This window comes from Amphiura filiformis, chromosome 17 (genome assembly GCF_039555335.1).
Source record: "Amphiura filiformis chromosome 17, Afil_fr2py, whole genome shotgun sequence".
Lineage (NCBI taxonomy): Eukaryota > Metazoa > Echinodermata > Ophiuroidea > Amphilepidida > Amphiuridae > Amphiura > Amphiura filiformis.
The window spans coordinates 16,859,235-16,873,356 of NC_092644.1; the positions used below are offsets into that span (position 1 = coordinate 16,859,235).

The following is a 14,122-nucleotide window of genomic DNA, read 5'->3' on the forward strand; positions in this document are numbered from 1 at the left end:
TCACTTTCGAGATGATGTGCCTTAGGAAGACAATGGGAGTAACACGGAGAGACGGGATCCGAAACACCACCATCCGCAAAACCCTGGGTATTGAGTTTTCCATTTTGGACAGAATTAAACGGAAGAGACTGCATTATTTTGGCCACGTCCAGAGAATGCCTCCCTCACGCCTTCCAAAGATGGCCTTCGAATGTCTCATCCAGGGAGTCAGACCTAGAGGAAGACCACCGAAGAGGTGGAGACTGCCTGACTGCCTGCTAGCTGACTGCAAAAGAACCAACCTAAACTCCATAGTAAATGCCAGCCGTACAGCAGATGACAGAACAGTTTGACGGGACATTGTAATGCGGATGCCACCACTCAACCCCTATATGTTTGGAGTGAACGGCATAGGCCAAGGTCAAGGACATATCATAGCCTATAACATTACATTACGTTTTATATAACTCATGCAAAGATTCTTATATCATTTGATTGGTCAATTACTATTAAATATTTTTGCTATTCATAGAAAAAGACTATTGCACTCCGCGCCAGTGCAATAGTCCATTTTCCATTGCACTGGCGTGCAGCTACCATGGCAACGCTGACAGACTCTAGCGTATATCGCAAACGGTGACCATCTCGACTCGCCAAATAATTATATGTGTGGGTGTCGCTTCTAAAATTAATACAGTTTTACAATTATTGTAATCTATATAATTATACAGTCCATATTTCACCTCATGAAAATATTCTTACCATTGTATTCATAAGCTTTCAATATTTGTATTACATTACATTAAATTACATTACATTACATTACATTACATTACATTACATTACATTACATTACATTACATTACATTACATTACATTACAATTACAGTACATTACAAACGTCAACGATAACGCGTACCCGTCAATTTCAGATAATGATGTATGTTCATTTGCAGACTGTCTGCCCTGTTGATATCTCACTCTGTCTGCCTTAACTTTGATATCATGGTGTAGGACTTCGTTCAGTTAGACAGCTGTTCCAATTCCCAGGTCGTGATGGGTAGGTTAAACGCATTCCCTACCACCAATTGTCACTTTTCATGTTGACGTTCCCGGTTGAAATTCGCTTCAGTTTTATTTTTCGAAGTGTATATTTTGTGCGTATACAACACATATTGTGTAAATAAAATAATCGGTCAATCACATGAGCTGCAATAGAACAGGCATTATTTACATTTCAACTTCATATTGGAAAGCTTTAGAAAGTTTAAAGAGTATTGGATCAGTGTTCAGGGCGGGTTTGTAGGTTTTGGTGATTTACACATCGTGAAAATATCTGAGAAACAATTCCTTCTGACCATCATGGCACTTCGACGCAGAAGTACCCAGCTTAGCGCTGCATTTGAACCATTTGACTTTCCTGGATATGCTAAAACTATACAGGTAATGCTGCATCTTGATTATTTTTGTTTTACCCAAAATTATATTTAGCTGCATTTAGTCTATGTTTTTGTAGTTACTAGTAGTTGGTATAACACGTAATTACGAAATGTTGACAAATAATTCTAAATTATGTATTGAAAACATATATATTTTTTCACTCTAAAACCGTGGACTGTTTTTGAATATTTTTGCATGACCAACGGTTAAGATACATATAGTAACCGTGCATGTAAACCAGTAAATACGAACCTGTTCTGAGACCCATTTGTAAGGCTAAATTGATAGAAAAAGTATTGCTCGATTAATCGTGGGGGGAGGGAGATTCAAGACTTCTAACGTCAATGTCTGGCAGTATGCGCACTCATCATTACAATTTCCATTGTTTTTTGCCTGGCAGTATGCGTGCGCATCTTATTTTGATCAGGGCTCGTGTTTTTAAAAAAACCCGCCACATCACAATAAGGCTACTGAACAGTGCAGTATCAAGCATATCGATATACCAGTCCCTAGCCTTTGTTGATAAACATTGAGGTCAACTAATCTATAGAGATTCCCTCTGAAACTGTAAAATGAGATTGATAACTTGGTTAGATCTTTACCCATCTCCTTATTTGCATAATTAATTACATAAAAGAACATTTATCTTCTGATGTTGTTCGTTGTCATAGTAATATAAAATGTCTGTTGCTTTCTTCGCAGAAAGAGGAAGGAAAACCAAGCGATGAGAACGTGGAACGTGGCAACTGGGCGAACCCAATCGAGTTCGTATTGGCAACTCTGGGTGCTGTAGTTGGTTTGGGAAATGTGTGGCGTTTTCCGTATCTGGCTTACAGAAATGGAGGAGGTGGGTCGAGCATTCCAAAATAGTCTCTTAAAAAAAGGCACTTTTACCTATATACATGTATTCACATCATATTACAGTTGGCTCTAGTGTGATGAAAATAATGATATTCACTAGTAAACATAGTAAAACATTAAATATCATGAGATGAATGTTTTGTTTGTTGTTTTCTAATGATTTTCTTATTTTCATTTAAATTATCTTGCCTTTTTTATGTCGAGTATATCTAGGCCTTAACAGCTGAAATCTAGGAGATAACGCTGACGAATCTTCGACCAAGTACACGTAGCCTTACCGTGCATTTTAACAATCTTGCTGTTCAAAATCAGCGACGTTGGAAAAGAGTCAGTTACATTAAAGTAACACATTGAAAAATCCTCATTTCCCAAGGAGATGGCCGGACAGTAACATGAGCAGGAGTCTTACATTGTAGGACTACAACTGGTCAGCTTAGCCTCTCACTTGATTTTAAATAAGTTGAAATCAATGTACTCACCCTCTCTCTTTCTTAAGTGTCATACTAGATGCAAAAAAAAAATTCTCACATGAATTATTAAGAAATAAAGAATCTGATTGATACCTGCTTTTATTTCTATGTTAATGTTTTGTTATTTTTAGGTGCATTCTTGATCCCGTATGGCATAATGCTGGCTCTAGCAGGTTTACCACTGTTCTTCCTAGAGCTTGCACATGGTCAATACTGTAGTGAAGGAACTGTTACCTGCTGGAAAGTCATGCCACTTATACGAGGTGAGTTGCTTCCCATAGAGTTTTATGACTCTATCTTGTATATTAGTTGTACATTAATGATACCTCACTTGAAGCTGAAATTCATTGTGTAATTCATCGCGTAATGTAGCGATGGCTCTGAAAAGAGCTGTGTTCAGTTACAAGATGTAAAGAGACCGATGAAATACATTGTCCTTAATGATGGGGATGGTGCAGTTTGACCACAATGTTTGAAACGGGTTTATTTGAAGAATTCGTGCACATGTTTTGTATAAGGGAACAACCCAAAATATCGATGAACTTGTCACCATAAGCCGATAACATTCTCTATACACTTGATCATAAACAGGTATGAGCTTTGGCCAACTTCTAATAGGAGCTTACTGCAGTATTAGTTACAATGTAGTTATCATGTATAGCTTCTATTACTTCTTCGTCTCATTTACCCGTGTGTTACCGTGGGTTGGATGCAATCATAACTTTAACACAGCCCTGTGCTCCGATCTTCCTAAAGACTGTTTAGCTGCCGGGGGAATCATTGCAATGAATAGCTCCTGTGTACCATTACAATCTCTTACCGACGACCAACTTGCTATGTATAATATAACCTACGATACATATAGTATAAATGATACGGATATGGTAGATGAATATGACTTATCACTGTATGAAGATCCGTTGAGAGGCGACAGAGTGACACCTAGTGAGGAATACTGGAGGTAAGGTTCTGTGCAATAATATTATGATCCCTAGAGGAGGGTAAAATTGGGGTACAAAGTTTTTGGCAAGCCAAAAGGGGCAAGCAATTTTTGGCATGTCAAAGGGGGGAGCAAGTGATTTTTGGCACACATTTACGGAGCACCGTTAATAAAAACAAAACAATTTGTTTTAAATATTTTGTTTTTCTGATGAGTTGCAGTTAATATATGATTTCTACTGGTGTGGTTGTAGTGGTAATGATGATGTTCATGACGATATTGATGATGTTAATGAGGATGATGATGATGACGATGTTGATCCTAGGTTTCATTATCATTGAGGTATTGGACTTTTATTTTTTCGGAGAAGAGCAGGTAGGGCAACTACTTGATTATATTTCTACATGTTCATACTACATACTCTGAAAATTTTAGAAAATTCGGGGGTTTTTTAATCAAATTTTTGTTCCTAAAATGGGGTTATAGCGCCCTCAACGGGCACTCTCTCCATAGGGCTTCATGTAAAGACCAGTTATAGACAAATGGCCTTAAAATTAAACGGCCTCGTTCAATTTTCCTCACATTTTGCATATGATGTAGATTTAACATCTGGAATGTAATGCAGGTGGTGTCGTTAATTACTGCTCTTCTAAATTCATTTTTCAAATGTCCGCCCCAGACCAAGGTGATGATGTTAGTGATGATGATGATGTGATTTCGTAATCTATCTATTTATAGACCACGAAACCCCGAGCAAAAAATCAACTAATTTCTAATTTATCATTGAATCTGAGCTGTCAAAAGCAAAGCGCTGCACATTCCACAGATAGCTGTATACGCTGTACTTAGTGAAATCCAGATATGGTCCCGTTTTCATACTTGCAGGAATACAAACCAATCTTCAAGAGACGCGAATCTACCATCCTAGTATCTACATACTCGTTGAACGTTTTTGTTAGTGTTGGCATTCATTGGGAGTTGTACGCAGTAACAAACTCACAGTCAATTTCAAAAATGCATACAGGGAGTTTTTGAATTTGCGATTGAAATGGAAAAGTATTCTCTCATTATGGACCACAATGGCCTCATCTCAATGGCATAGTTCAATAACCTCAATTAAACAATGATAGTGCAAAATTTGACCTCAAGTTGCAGAGTATGAGTTTTAATACCCACATTTTCAAAGGTTCAATGAATTTACAAATGTATTGGGGTTAAAGAACTGTGCCCCTAGATGAGCATGTTGTGGATCCAAGTGTCTGAACTATTGTACATCTAACCTGTAGTAAATTGATCAATATGCGTCGTAAATTTCAGATTGTGTAACATTACTTTCTTCTTTTGTAACTTTTGTCATATTATCAGGTATCAAGTATTACAGGAAACAGATTCAATGAACGACACTGGTGGTCTGGTATGGCAGCTAGTATTATGTCTGATCATTGCATGGGTTGTTACGTATCTCTGTATGATCAAAGGAATCGACTCCATCGGCAAGGTACAACTACAAAATATTACGACAGAGATTTTTTTTTGTTCAACTAGGTGATTCGTACCAGGTTTATCTCAAATTTAGTCTCCATCTCATTGAAAGCACATTTTGTATCAAACCGTTATTTCACACCATCTTTAGACACATTAATATTAGCTCTTGTGGTTTATGCAGTCTCTTTCCAGACCATTCTTGGGATTTTGCGAAAAAATATTCTATACTTAATGTCAATTATGTATTTGATCAATGGGGAAAATGCGAAGACTTGTAGTATCGCGATCTATGCAACAATTGTGATGGATGCTTGTCCAAAATTATTGGGTATCTATACCGATTTATGATAGCCGACCATCTTTGTAATGTGTAAGCTCCCAAACACAGTGAATGGATTTACATTACCAAAAACATGAAGAAAACAAAATCAAGCAATTATTGAATCGGTTCAATACCATTTGTGTTTTCTTCGTCTGTGTTGACAGGTGGTGTACTTCACGGCAACCTTCCCATATGTCATTCTAGTAATTCTTTTCATCCGAGGACTTACGCTTCCAGGCGCCGTAGAAGGAATCAAATTCTTCGTTGTACCAAGATGGCATTATCTAAAAAATGCAAGGGTAAGTACGTATATTTGTGTCATAATGATAGAGTAATCGAGGGTTGAAAACCAGAAAGCCTTAAAACTCGCAAAGAATTCCTTTGTGAGTTTTTCTGGGCTTTCTGGTGCTCAACCCTCGTAATAATGGCTGAAACAAACCAATCATGTCCATCAGAAAGTACCTTATGTTGTATGAGTTACTTATTGTGCACTCATTTACTTACTAGGTGTCTGGACACGATGTATACATTCGATTCTAACCCTCAAATGCAAGTACTGCAGTACTTACCCTTCAGAAACTCTATTACTATCGGCCGTAAAAAGTCAGACCCAATAGTGGCATAAAGGCGACTAATTTTTTTGAAATTAGGGAAGAATAAACATCTGAACATGGGGAAATCGAAAAGGATCAGACATGGAATTTGACATGTTCTCAGCTCAGCAAGATCATTCCATTCCATAATGAGAGTGCATATGAAGAAGCGCATAATGCGAGTTGCAGATCTTGTATTGCAAAGTATTATGGCAAACAGTGGCACTGTCGAAGCAAAAGCATAAACAGGAAGAAAGCTATCGAGCAGACGGGATGTCATTATTGGATAGAATCCATGGATGGTCCGAGGAGCATCAATAAGATTTTGAAACTTGGAACTGATATTTGGACCTCTGTCCTGCCTGCCTACCTGCCTGCCTTCCTACAATTCCACCACGCATAATATGTCATTTTACATTTATAGGTTTGGTTGGATGCTGCAGTGCAAATCTTTTACTCCCTTGGTGTGGCAGCGGGCGCACTTGTCACTATGGCATCTTATAACAAATTCCATCACAACTGCTATAGGTACGGCAAAATGTAAAAGTGTTTAATAAACAGTTATAATTCAAGACCGAATTAAAAAGACTAGTTTGCCGTATGACGTCCTGTCAACTAGACCGAAAATGCCGTATTGCGCAGGTCAACAACTAATCACATTGCGTTTTTGCCCTGACGTCAGACGCAAATTAGGCTTTTTAATTCGGTCTTTGATTATAGTCATCAGTCAATGCGTGAATCGGACATTTGCAGCGAATCCACTAAGCACCTCCATTACGCTTATAATGGAATTCCTACTACAATATCTGGAACTATACCATCTGGAGCAGGGATCTGGAACTATAACAATGTAGGAAACATGAGAAATGTATGAATTCTTCACTTTTAATTTCAGGGACGCATTAGCGATTGCGGTCGCAAATAGTCTGACGAGTATATTTGCTGGGCTTGTCATCTTTTCTATCATTGGGTTCATGGCCCATTCCACTGGGAAAGAGGTCGACAATGTAGTCTCACAAGGTAAGCGCAACAGACATGACAGAGCAGTATCTCTAAATACCATAAAGATTGGCCTAATGGCGCACTAAGGCTTCTTTGCCTTGAGGTAACTTTCATGTGCAAATAGAGAGCTCCCTCCTCTGAAATTTCACCAAGATTAAGGTTCCGTGCCTTTGTTTGCTGGTGGAAATTTTACGAGGGGCACTTTTAGGTTGTGCCTAAAATTCCACTTATGTTAAAGGGGCATTTCGTGATCCAGCCTCATCCCCACTTTTTTCAAAAAAAGTTGAGATTTTTATACCACTGGAAACCTCTGGCTACATAATGTTTATGTACCAAAACTTTCTTGCAGATTAATTCGTTTAGCAAAAATATCGTCAAATTTGAATTTCGTTCTGGCGCACCAGAACGAAATTACACACAGTGGCCTATGGAGCAGTGTAATACACATAATCATGCATAACTCGCAAACGCAAAATCGGAATCAACTGAAATTTTGGGAATAAGCTTTTTCGTGAATATCTACTGAAAATGTCATAAAAAGAGGATGCTAGGATCACGAAATCCTCCTTTAAGGGATTAGCCATTAGGCGAACCTTTACGGTATATTACAAAACGCATACGTAGGAGACGAGTGTCTTTGAATCTGTCTACTTTCAAAGTCAAAACACAGCATCTACAAGTAAAAAAACATAACTCATACTTCGTTTCTACTTGGAAGACAGACATCTTGCATGTTTTATATTTGGTACCAATGAGGTAGAAGCAATGAGTACCGACTCCGCCATGTTTGCTTATGGTTAGTGCAGGCAAATAGTGTGAAGCTTGGATATTAGGCAAATTATTGTTCGATTTGGGCAGCTTTTATGTGCCGCTAATTGTACATGTAGGCTATAGTAGAATTAGCTTTTGCCTAAATGACTTCATAATTCGCATAATATTCTGTAATAATAAACTAATAATGAAACAACAATACCGTAAAACCTCGTCTACAAGCATATATAGTGCTTTTGATGAAAGCTAAATTAATACGATACATGTGTAAATATGCCAATACAATAGATTGGTCTTACAATAATACTTGTTTGTATATGCTTGCATAACTCCATAATGGCTACTGGATTAATTTAGCTTTCATCAGAAACACTCTATATGCTTGTAGACGAGGTTTTACGGTATGCGTTCTCCTTTCTTATTTAGGATTTGGTTTAGCTTTTATGGCGTACCCCGAAGCTGTTGCACGCATGTCTGGTGGTCCCTTCTGGTCAATATGTTTCTTCTTCATGCTAATTATTCTGGGGCTTGATAGTCAGGTATGTTACAAGTACAGACCATTGTTATTAGGATTTTGATGATAAATACCTTGCCATCAAGTCGTTGTGGTTTTAATCAAACGTTAAAAGAAGTGTTGGCACTAGCTACGTAGTTTTAAAAGAAGGTAACCAATATAAGTTTCAAGCCCAACAGGGAGATTTACCTTTCCAAAGCACTGGGGTCTTTTTGAACAGGCTACTCTGCTACCAGCCAGTCAGCAGGCATATACTTTTGCAATAATTGTCCAGCCCGAAAGCAAAGTTTCAACTCATTGGCTGTCGGGTTGGTGTCAATAACATTCCTGAACGTTTATTGGAATTATTATAATGTAGAATACAATAATTGTGCTTAATGAAGTATTATATTGAAATCGACGATTACAAATTGACCATAACAAAAATGAAACAAAATTGGCAGCCAATGAAATGTACGTCACAGTGTCGCTCACCATTCAAACACCTATTGGTGACATCCTTCCATCCCTTCCATGGACTGTAATACTTTTAAGATTAAAATATTATTAAGTATTACATAATAAAAAAAAGTGGGTAATGGTGAATCCAACGGACGAGGACACAAAACACATCAAGGATCAATAAATGATACAAGAGGATACCTTGAATATGAACAACCGAAAAGAAAACGAGCAAGGTACACCAACTTGATGTGGGGAAACAAGTAAAATACAGACTAGACAATATGTAGGGGCAAAACCAGCAAATGTAGAAGACTAGACAATATGTAGGGGGCAAAACCAGCAAATGTAGAAGACTAGACAATATGTAGGGGGGGCAAAACCAGCAAATACTTTATCCTTGTTGTTTTTGCAGGTTTAGCACTTTTGTGATCCTTGGAACTGGTAATTTTTGGCTATCGAACTTTGCCTACTTCCTATGCCTACATTTGCTGGTTTTGCCCCCCCCCCCCTACATATTGTCTAGTCTGTATTTTACTTGTTTTCCCACATCAAGTTGGTGTACCTTGCTCGTTTTCTTTTCTATTACATAATACTTATTACTATTAATACTGAAAATTAATATTCTGTGTCTCATTTTTTGTTTCTGTTTTAAGTTTGTACAGATGGAGATCTTGGTCACAGCCATTACCGATATGTTTCCAAAACTTCGCCATCGCAAATCATATATAACAGCCTCTTTTTGCACAATACTTTGCATTCTGGGTTTTACTTGTGTCACCAGGGTAAGGATGTATCAAATTCTGAGTTTTATAGATCTTGTTCTAGATACCCAATATACAATGGTCTAAACCCGGTGGCGAAGGGTTTTTTAGTTCTTTTTACTCTTATAATACACGCCTTGTGCCCTGAATGAAATGGAGCTTGTCTCCCTTTATATCGAATCATTAATGATAATTATGTGTATTCCCGTTCATATAATACGTTGGTAAACTGAGAAGTGATGAAACTATATTTCTGTGTCTCTTGTCGATTTGCGCTTCGATTGTATTCATGTATCAACATTGAAACTATAAAATGACTTATCAAGTGTTCTGGGTGTTGGGGTGGGGGTGTGTATGTCAGGGGGTGTGGGTGTAGTGTGTGTAAGCGTAAGCATTACACACTGCCACATTGAGATCCTCATACATAACGAGAACATGACATCGGTTCTCAAAACGTGAGTCCTCTGAAAACATCGGAAATTGGGTCCTATTCATACTTTACTACCTATTTTATTTACCACTACCGATATTGCCGATTTGGTGAGACCTTGGCATAACAAAACACATACAAACTTTCGGACTTTGTCGGACTTTAGATATAATTTATACGTAATGCGAGAGGCGGGTAGCGCCCATGTGAAGGGAAAATATACAAAGAAATCGAAAGTATAATGATATCAACTTGCATCTCGTAATTATTTATCTCTATACATTGTAATTGTTTTAGGCTGGTGGATACTGGATGGCTGTTATAGATCAGTACAGTGTCAACTTCCATAAACTGGTGTTTGCTTTAGCAGAGTGTGCCGGTCTTTGCTGGTTCTATGGACCGAAGAGATTCCTGAATGACATCAGGGCAATGATGGGAGACAAAGTAGTGGAGTCGAAAGGTTTCAGCTTCTGGCCTATCTCCTGGGTTGTTATAACTCCTGGACTTATGTTGGTATGGCATATTTCTTCCCATAACTCAGTGATCTCACGAATGATTGACTAAATGGCATTATGATTTGTACCGATTTCACATTCTCAAACTCTTTTTAAGCGGTTTGCCAAAAAACATATCATTATTATCGCAAACGGTTTTTTTTTATTATCACATCATCTCATATCTTCCTTGCAGTTTATCCTAGCTTTCAACTTTATCAGCTGGACGGAGCCTCAATACAACGGTCCATTTCCACCTTGGGGTCAAGCTATAGGTTGGATGATCATGCTTAGTTCACTCATAGTTATTCCTATGGATTGGGCTTTCTTCATTTGGACTACACCAGGCACATATGAGGAGGTGAGTAGTACTCAAGCTATAGGTTGGATGATAATGCTTAGTTCACTCATAGTTATTCCTATGGATTGGGCTTTCTTCATTATTTTGGACTAAGCCAGGCACGTATAAGGAGGTGAGTAGTACTCAAGCTATAGGTTGGATGATAATGCTTAGTTCACTCATAGTTCTTCCTATGGATTGGGCTTTCTTCATTTGGACTATACCAGGCACATATGAGGAGGTGAGTAGTACTCAAGCTATAGGTTGGATGATAATGCTTAGTTCACTCATAGTTCTTCCTATGGATTGGGCTTTCTTCATTTGGACTATACCAGGCACATATGAGGAGGTGAGTAGTACTCAAGTTATAGGTTGGATGATAATGCTTAGTTCACTCATAGTTCTTCCTATGGATTGGGCTTTCTTCATTTGGACTATACCAGGCACATATGAGGAGGTGAGTAGTACTCAAGCTATAGGTTGGATGATAATGCTTAGTTCACTCATAGTTATTCCTATGCATGGATCGGGCTTTCTTCATTTGGACTATGCCAGGCACCTATGAGGAGGTGAGTAGTACTCAAGCTATAGGTTGGATGATAATGCTTAGTTCACTCATAGTTATATTCCTATGGATTTGGCTTTCTTCATTTGGACTATGCCAGGCACCTATGAGGAGGTGAGTAGTACTCAAGCTATAGGTTGGATGATAATGCTTAGTTCACTCATAGTTATTCCTATGGATTGGGCTTTCTTTATTTGGACTATACCGGGCACCTATGAGGAGGTGTGCTTTACGGATACCGGGTAACAGAATCACTGTGCCACTTCAAGAAATAACTTTTGTTGTTATCTTGTTTTTACTATTATTATCCATATCAGACATCCAAGTGGTACAAGTAATCTATGATTCGCTAATAATATAACGAATTAATGCCACATCATGGAATACATTTGTCATCGAATTTATGGGTGATAGAGACTGTTGCGGGTTCGAACAGTATAGGATAAAGCTAGTATAGATATGGCGAATGAAGAGATTTATACGTGTTGGGAATAGACATCAAAGGTGTATTTTAAAATACACCAGTTTTAAAATACCAGTTTTAAAATACACCTTTGATAGTATAGATATGTTGTGTAACCCAGCACAGTTTTAGCTCAACTGCATCTGTCGTAAAATAATTATGATACTCTATTATAGCCCTAAATATTAGAATTGGCAACTTCCATTTTCAGAATACATTTAGAGCTAATTGAACCTTATTGTGTTGCATTAATGCTTGTTTCCAGCGTTTTCGAGCCCTAATAAACCCACTGCCTTCATGGGGACCCGCTTTACGTCATCATCGACAGGAAGCAGCCGATGTCCACAGGATGCATGGAACTGATTTTGGCGGGCAGGTGGACTACGTGAGGAAGAAAAATGATTTGGAAAATGGACCAGAACCACCGCCACATGAGTTGGTAGATCTAAATCCCATGTCTTCAATGGTCAAATCTAGTATTTTGTGTTTGTTTGTTTGTTTGTTTGTTTTTTTGTTTTTTTTTGTTTTGTTTTTGTTTGTTGTTGTTGGGGTTGGTTTTTGTTTTTTTTTTTATTTTTTGGGGTGTTTTTGTTTGTTTGTTTGTTTTGTTTGTTTTTTGTTTATTGTTTTGTCCTTTCGTTATAAACCTGCTTGTTTTGTTTTTGAGAATCTCGGGTTTAAAATTGGATATTTTCTAATATATAATTTTAAGTAAATCATCTTTGTTAGTAAATTAAACTAATGAATAGAGGAATATAATGATCGAATCAGTCGGAATTTGAGCCGCAGGTGTAGTTCAAATGAGACAAGTGGCGCCGCGTCCACAGGTTTTGGGGTGGGGTGGCCAAGGGTCTCGATTCCCCGACTGTTCAAATCATTTCGGATCGCTTCGCTCGCCGTAAATGGTAACCCAATAATTCCCCTCACATTTCCCCCGACTGACTGACAAAAGTAGGGATCGTACCACCCCTCCCCACCCCTACGCCACGTATGTTTTGACATACCACGTTTATGGAATTCACTGACTTCCTCAGCGCACTCTGCCAAAACTGTTGATGGTTTTAAAAAGGCACTTAAAACACGTTTAATGTGTACTGTCTGACTTTGTGTTTGAACTCTTGCTATACACTAAGGCCCTAAATATATTTTTGGTTGTGGTTTTTATGTATTGGTTTTCATCAATGTACCGTAAAACCTCGTCTACAAGCATATAGAGTGATTCTGATGAAAGCTACATTAATCCAGGCGCCATTATGGAGTTTGAGCAAATAAATTACGGATCCAAGCATGTATAAACAAGTATTATTTTAGGACAAATCTATTGTATTAGCATATTTACTCTTGTTTCAAATTAATTTAGCTGTCATAAAAAACATTATATATGCTTGTAGACGAGGTTTTACGGTATATCTGAATGTCATCTTTAAGTTTGTACTTTTCTTAAACAGCTTTTGTATTGCACCTAAGTTAAGTTAAGTACGGTTAAGTATAGGTATAAGTTACCCAATATGTTAGGTCGTCCGCATTTTTGGTTCTACCTTCATGTAAGGATTATCACGAATTCTAAGGTTTGGTTTTAGGGTTTAGGGTTTAGGGTGGGGTTAGTGGTATATAATAGGGTTAGGGTTAAGGACATAAAAATTTCGTAATCCTTACATGAAGGTAAGGCCGCATTTTGTTATCAAATTAAAAGCATGTTAATGTTTAGGGGACTTTTCTCTAGTCGTAAGGGCCGAGTTCTAGTCCCAGTGGCGTAGCCAGAGGGTAAAGGGGGGCATCAGTCCCCTCCGCCGTGAGAAGTCTTGCCCCCTTTCCCCCTGTGGGATGCTGGCTGCCCTGATATCTAAGTTTTCCCCCTTAAAAGTTGGCTTACCCCCACCCCTTGCCCCCGCTTTGCCCACCCTCCATAGGGCCTGCACTTTGGCTCGACATTTGAAAGGGGCGTGAATTCATTTTTGGATACGCCCCTATTATTATAATTAGGTAATACTCGACTCACATACATTCCCTATTATGTATATATACATGTACCACATGTAGTAAATCTGTCTGCTTTATCTGTATTGTGCCGTTCTTAAGCAAATAGTTAAACACGATTTCATCAAACATAATAACAATAGCTCTTTTACAGTGTGCAATCATCCCGGGCAATAATAGAGGATGTGCGTGAAATTATTGATTGGCTCCATACAAAAGGATTTGAACCGGTGTCCTTCACCGTAATCATGGCGCAATGCAGTTCATTCAA

The 14,122-nt window shown here is 38.1% G+C and overlaps 1 protein-coding gene across 1 annotated transcript; it reads left to right on the top strand.

The window, feature by feature from the left end:
- Positions 1–1,341: 1,341 nt before the first annotated feature.
- LOC140137013 (sodium- and chloride-dependent glycine transporter 1-like) lies at positions 1,342–13,350 on the top strand. The gene is made up of 15 exons (XM_072158674.1): positions 1,342–1,422; positions 2,122–2,266; positions 2,882–3,013; positions 3,342–3,711; positions 5,056–5,188; positions 5,662–5,796; positions 6,515–6,618; positions 6,986–7,110; positions 8,290–8,402; positions 9,475–9,603; positions 10,310–10,525; positions 10,703–10,867; positions 10,962–11,303; positions 12,140–12,309; positions 13,323–13,350. The coding sequence occupies exons 1-15, from the start codon at positions 1,342–1,344 to the stop codon at positions 13,348–13,350; spliced, it is 2,388 nt and encodes a 795-aa protein (XP_072014775.1).
- The last annotated feature ends 772 nt before the right edge of the window (positions 13,351–14,122 follow it).

Excerpts from the sequence above, each read along its gene's own strand:
- LOC140137013 (XM_072158674.1), top strand. The coding sequence starts at position 1,342 with ATGGCACTTCGACGCAGAAGTACCCAGCTTAGCGCTGCATTTGAACCA. Across the intron at positions 8,403-9,474 it reads TTCTGGGGCTTGATAGTCAG|TTTGTACAGATGGAGATCTT; the intron begins GTATGTTACAAG and ends TTCTGTTTTAAG. Across the intron at positions 10,526-10,702 it reads TAACTCCTGGACTTATGTTG|TTTATCCTAGCTTTCAACTT; the intron begins GTATGGCATATT and ends TCTTCCTTGCAG.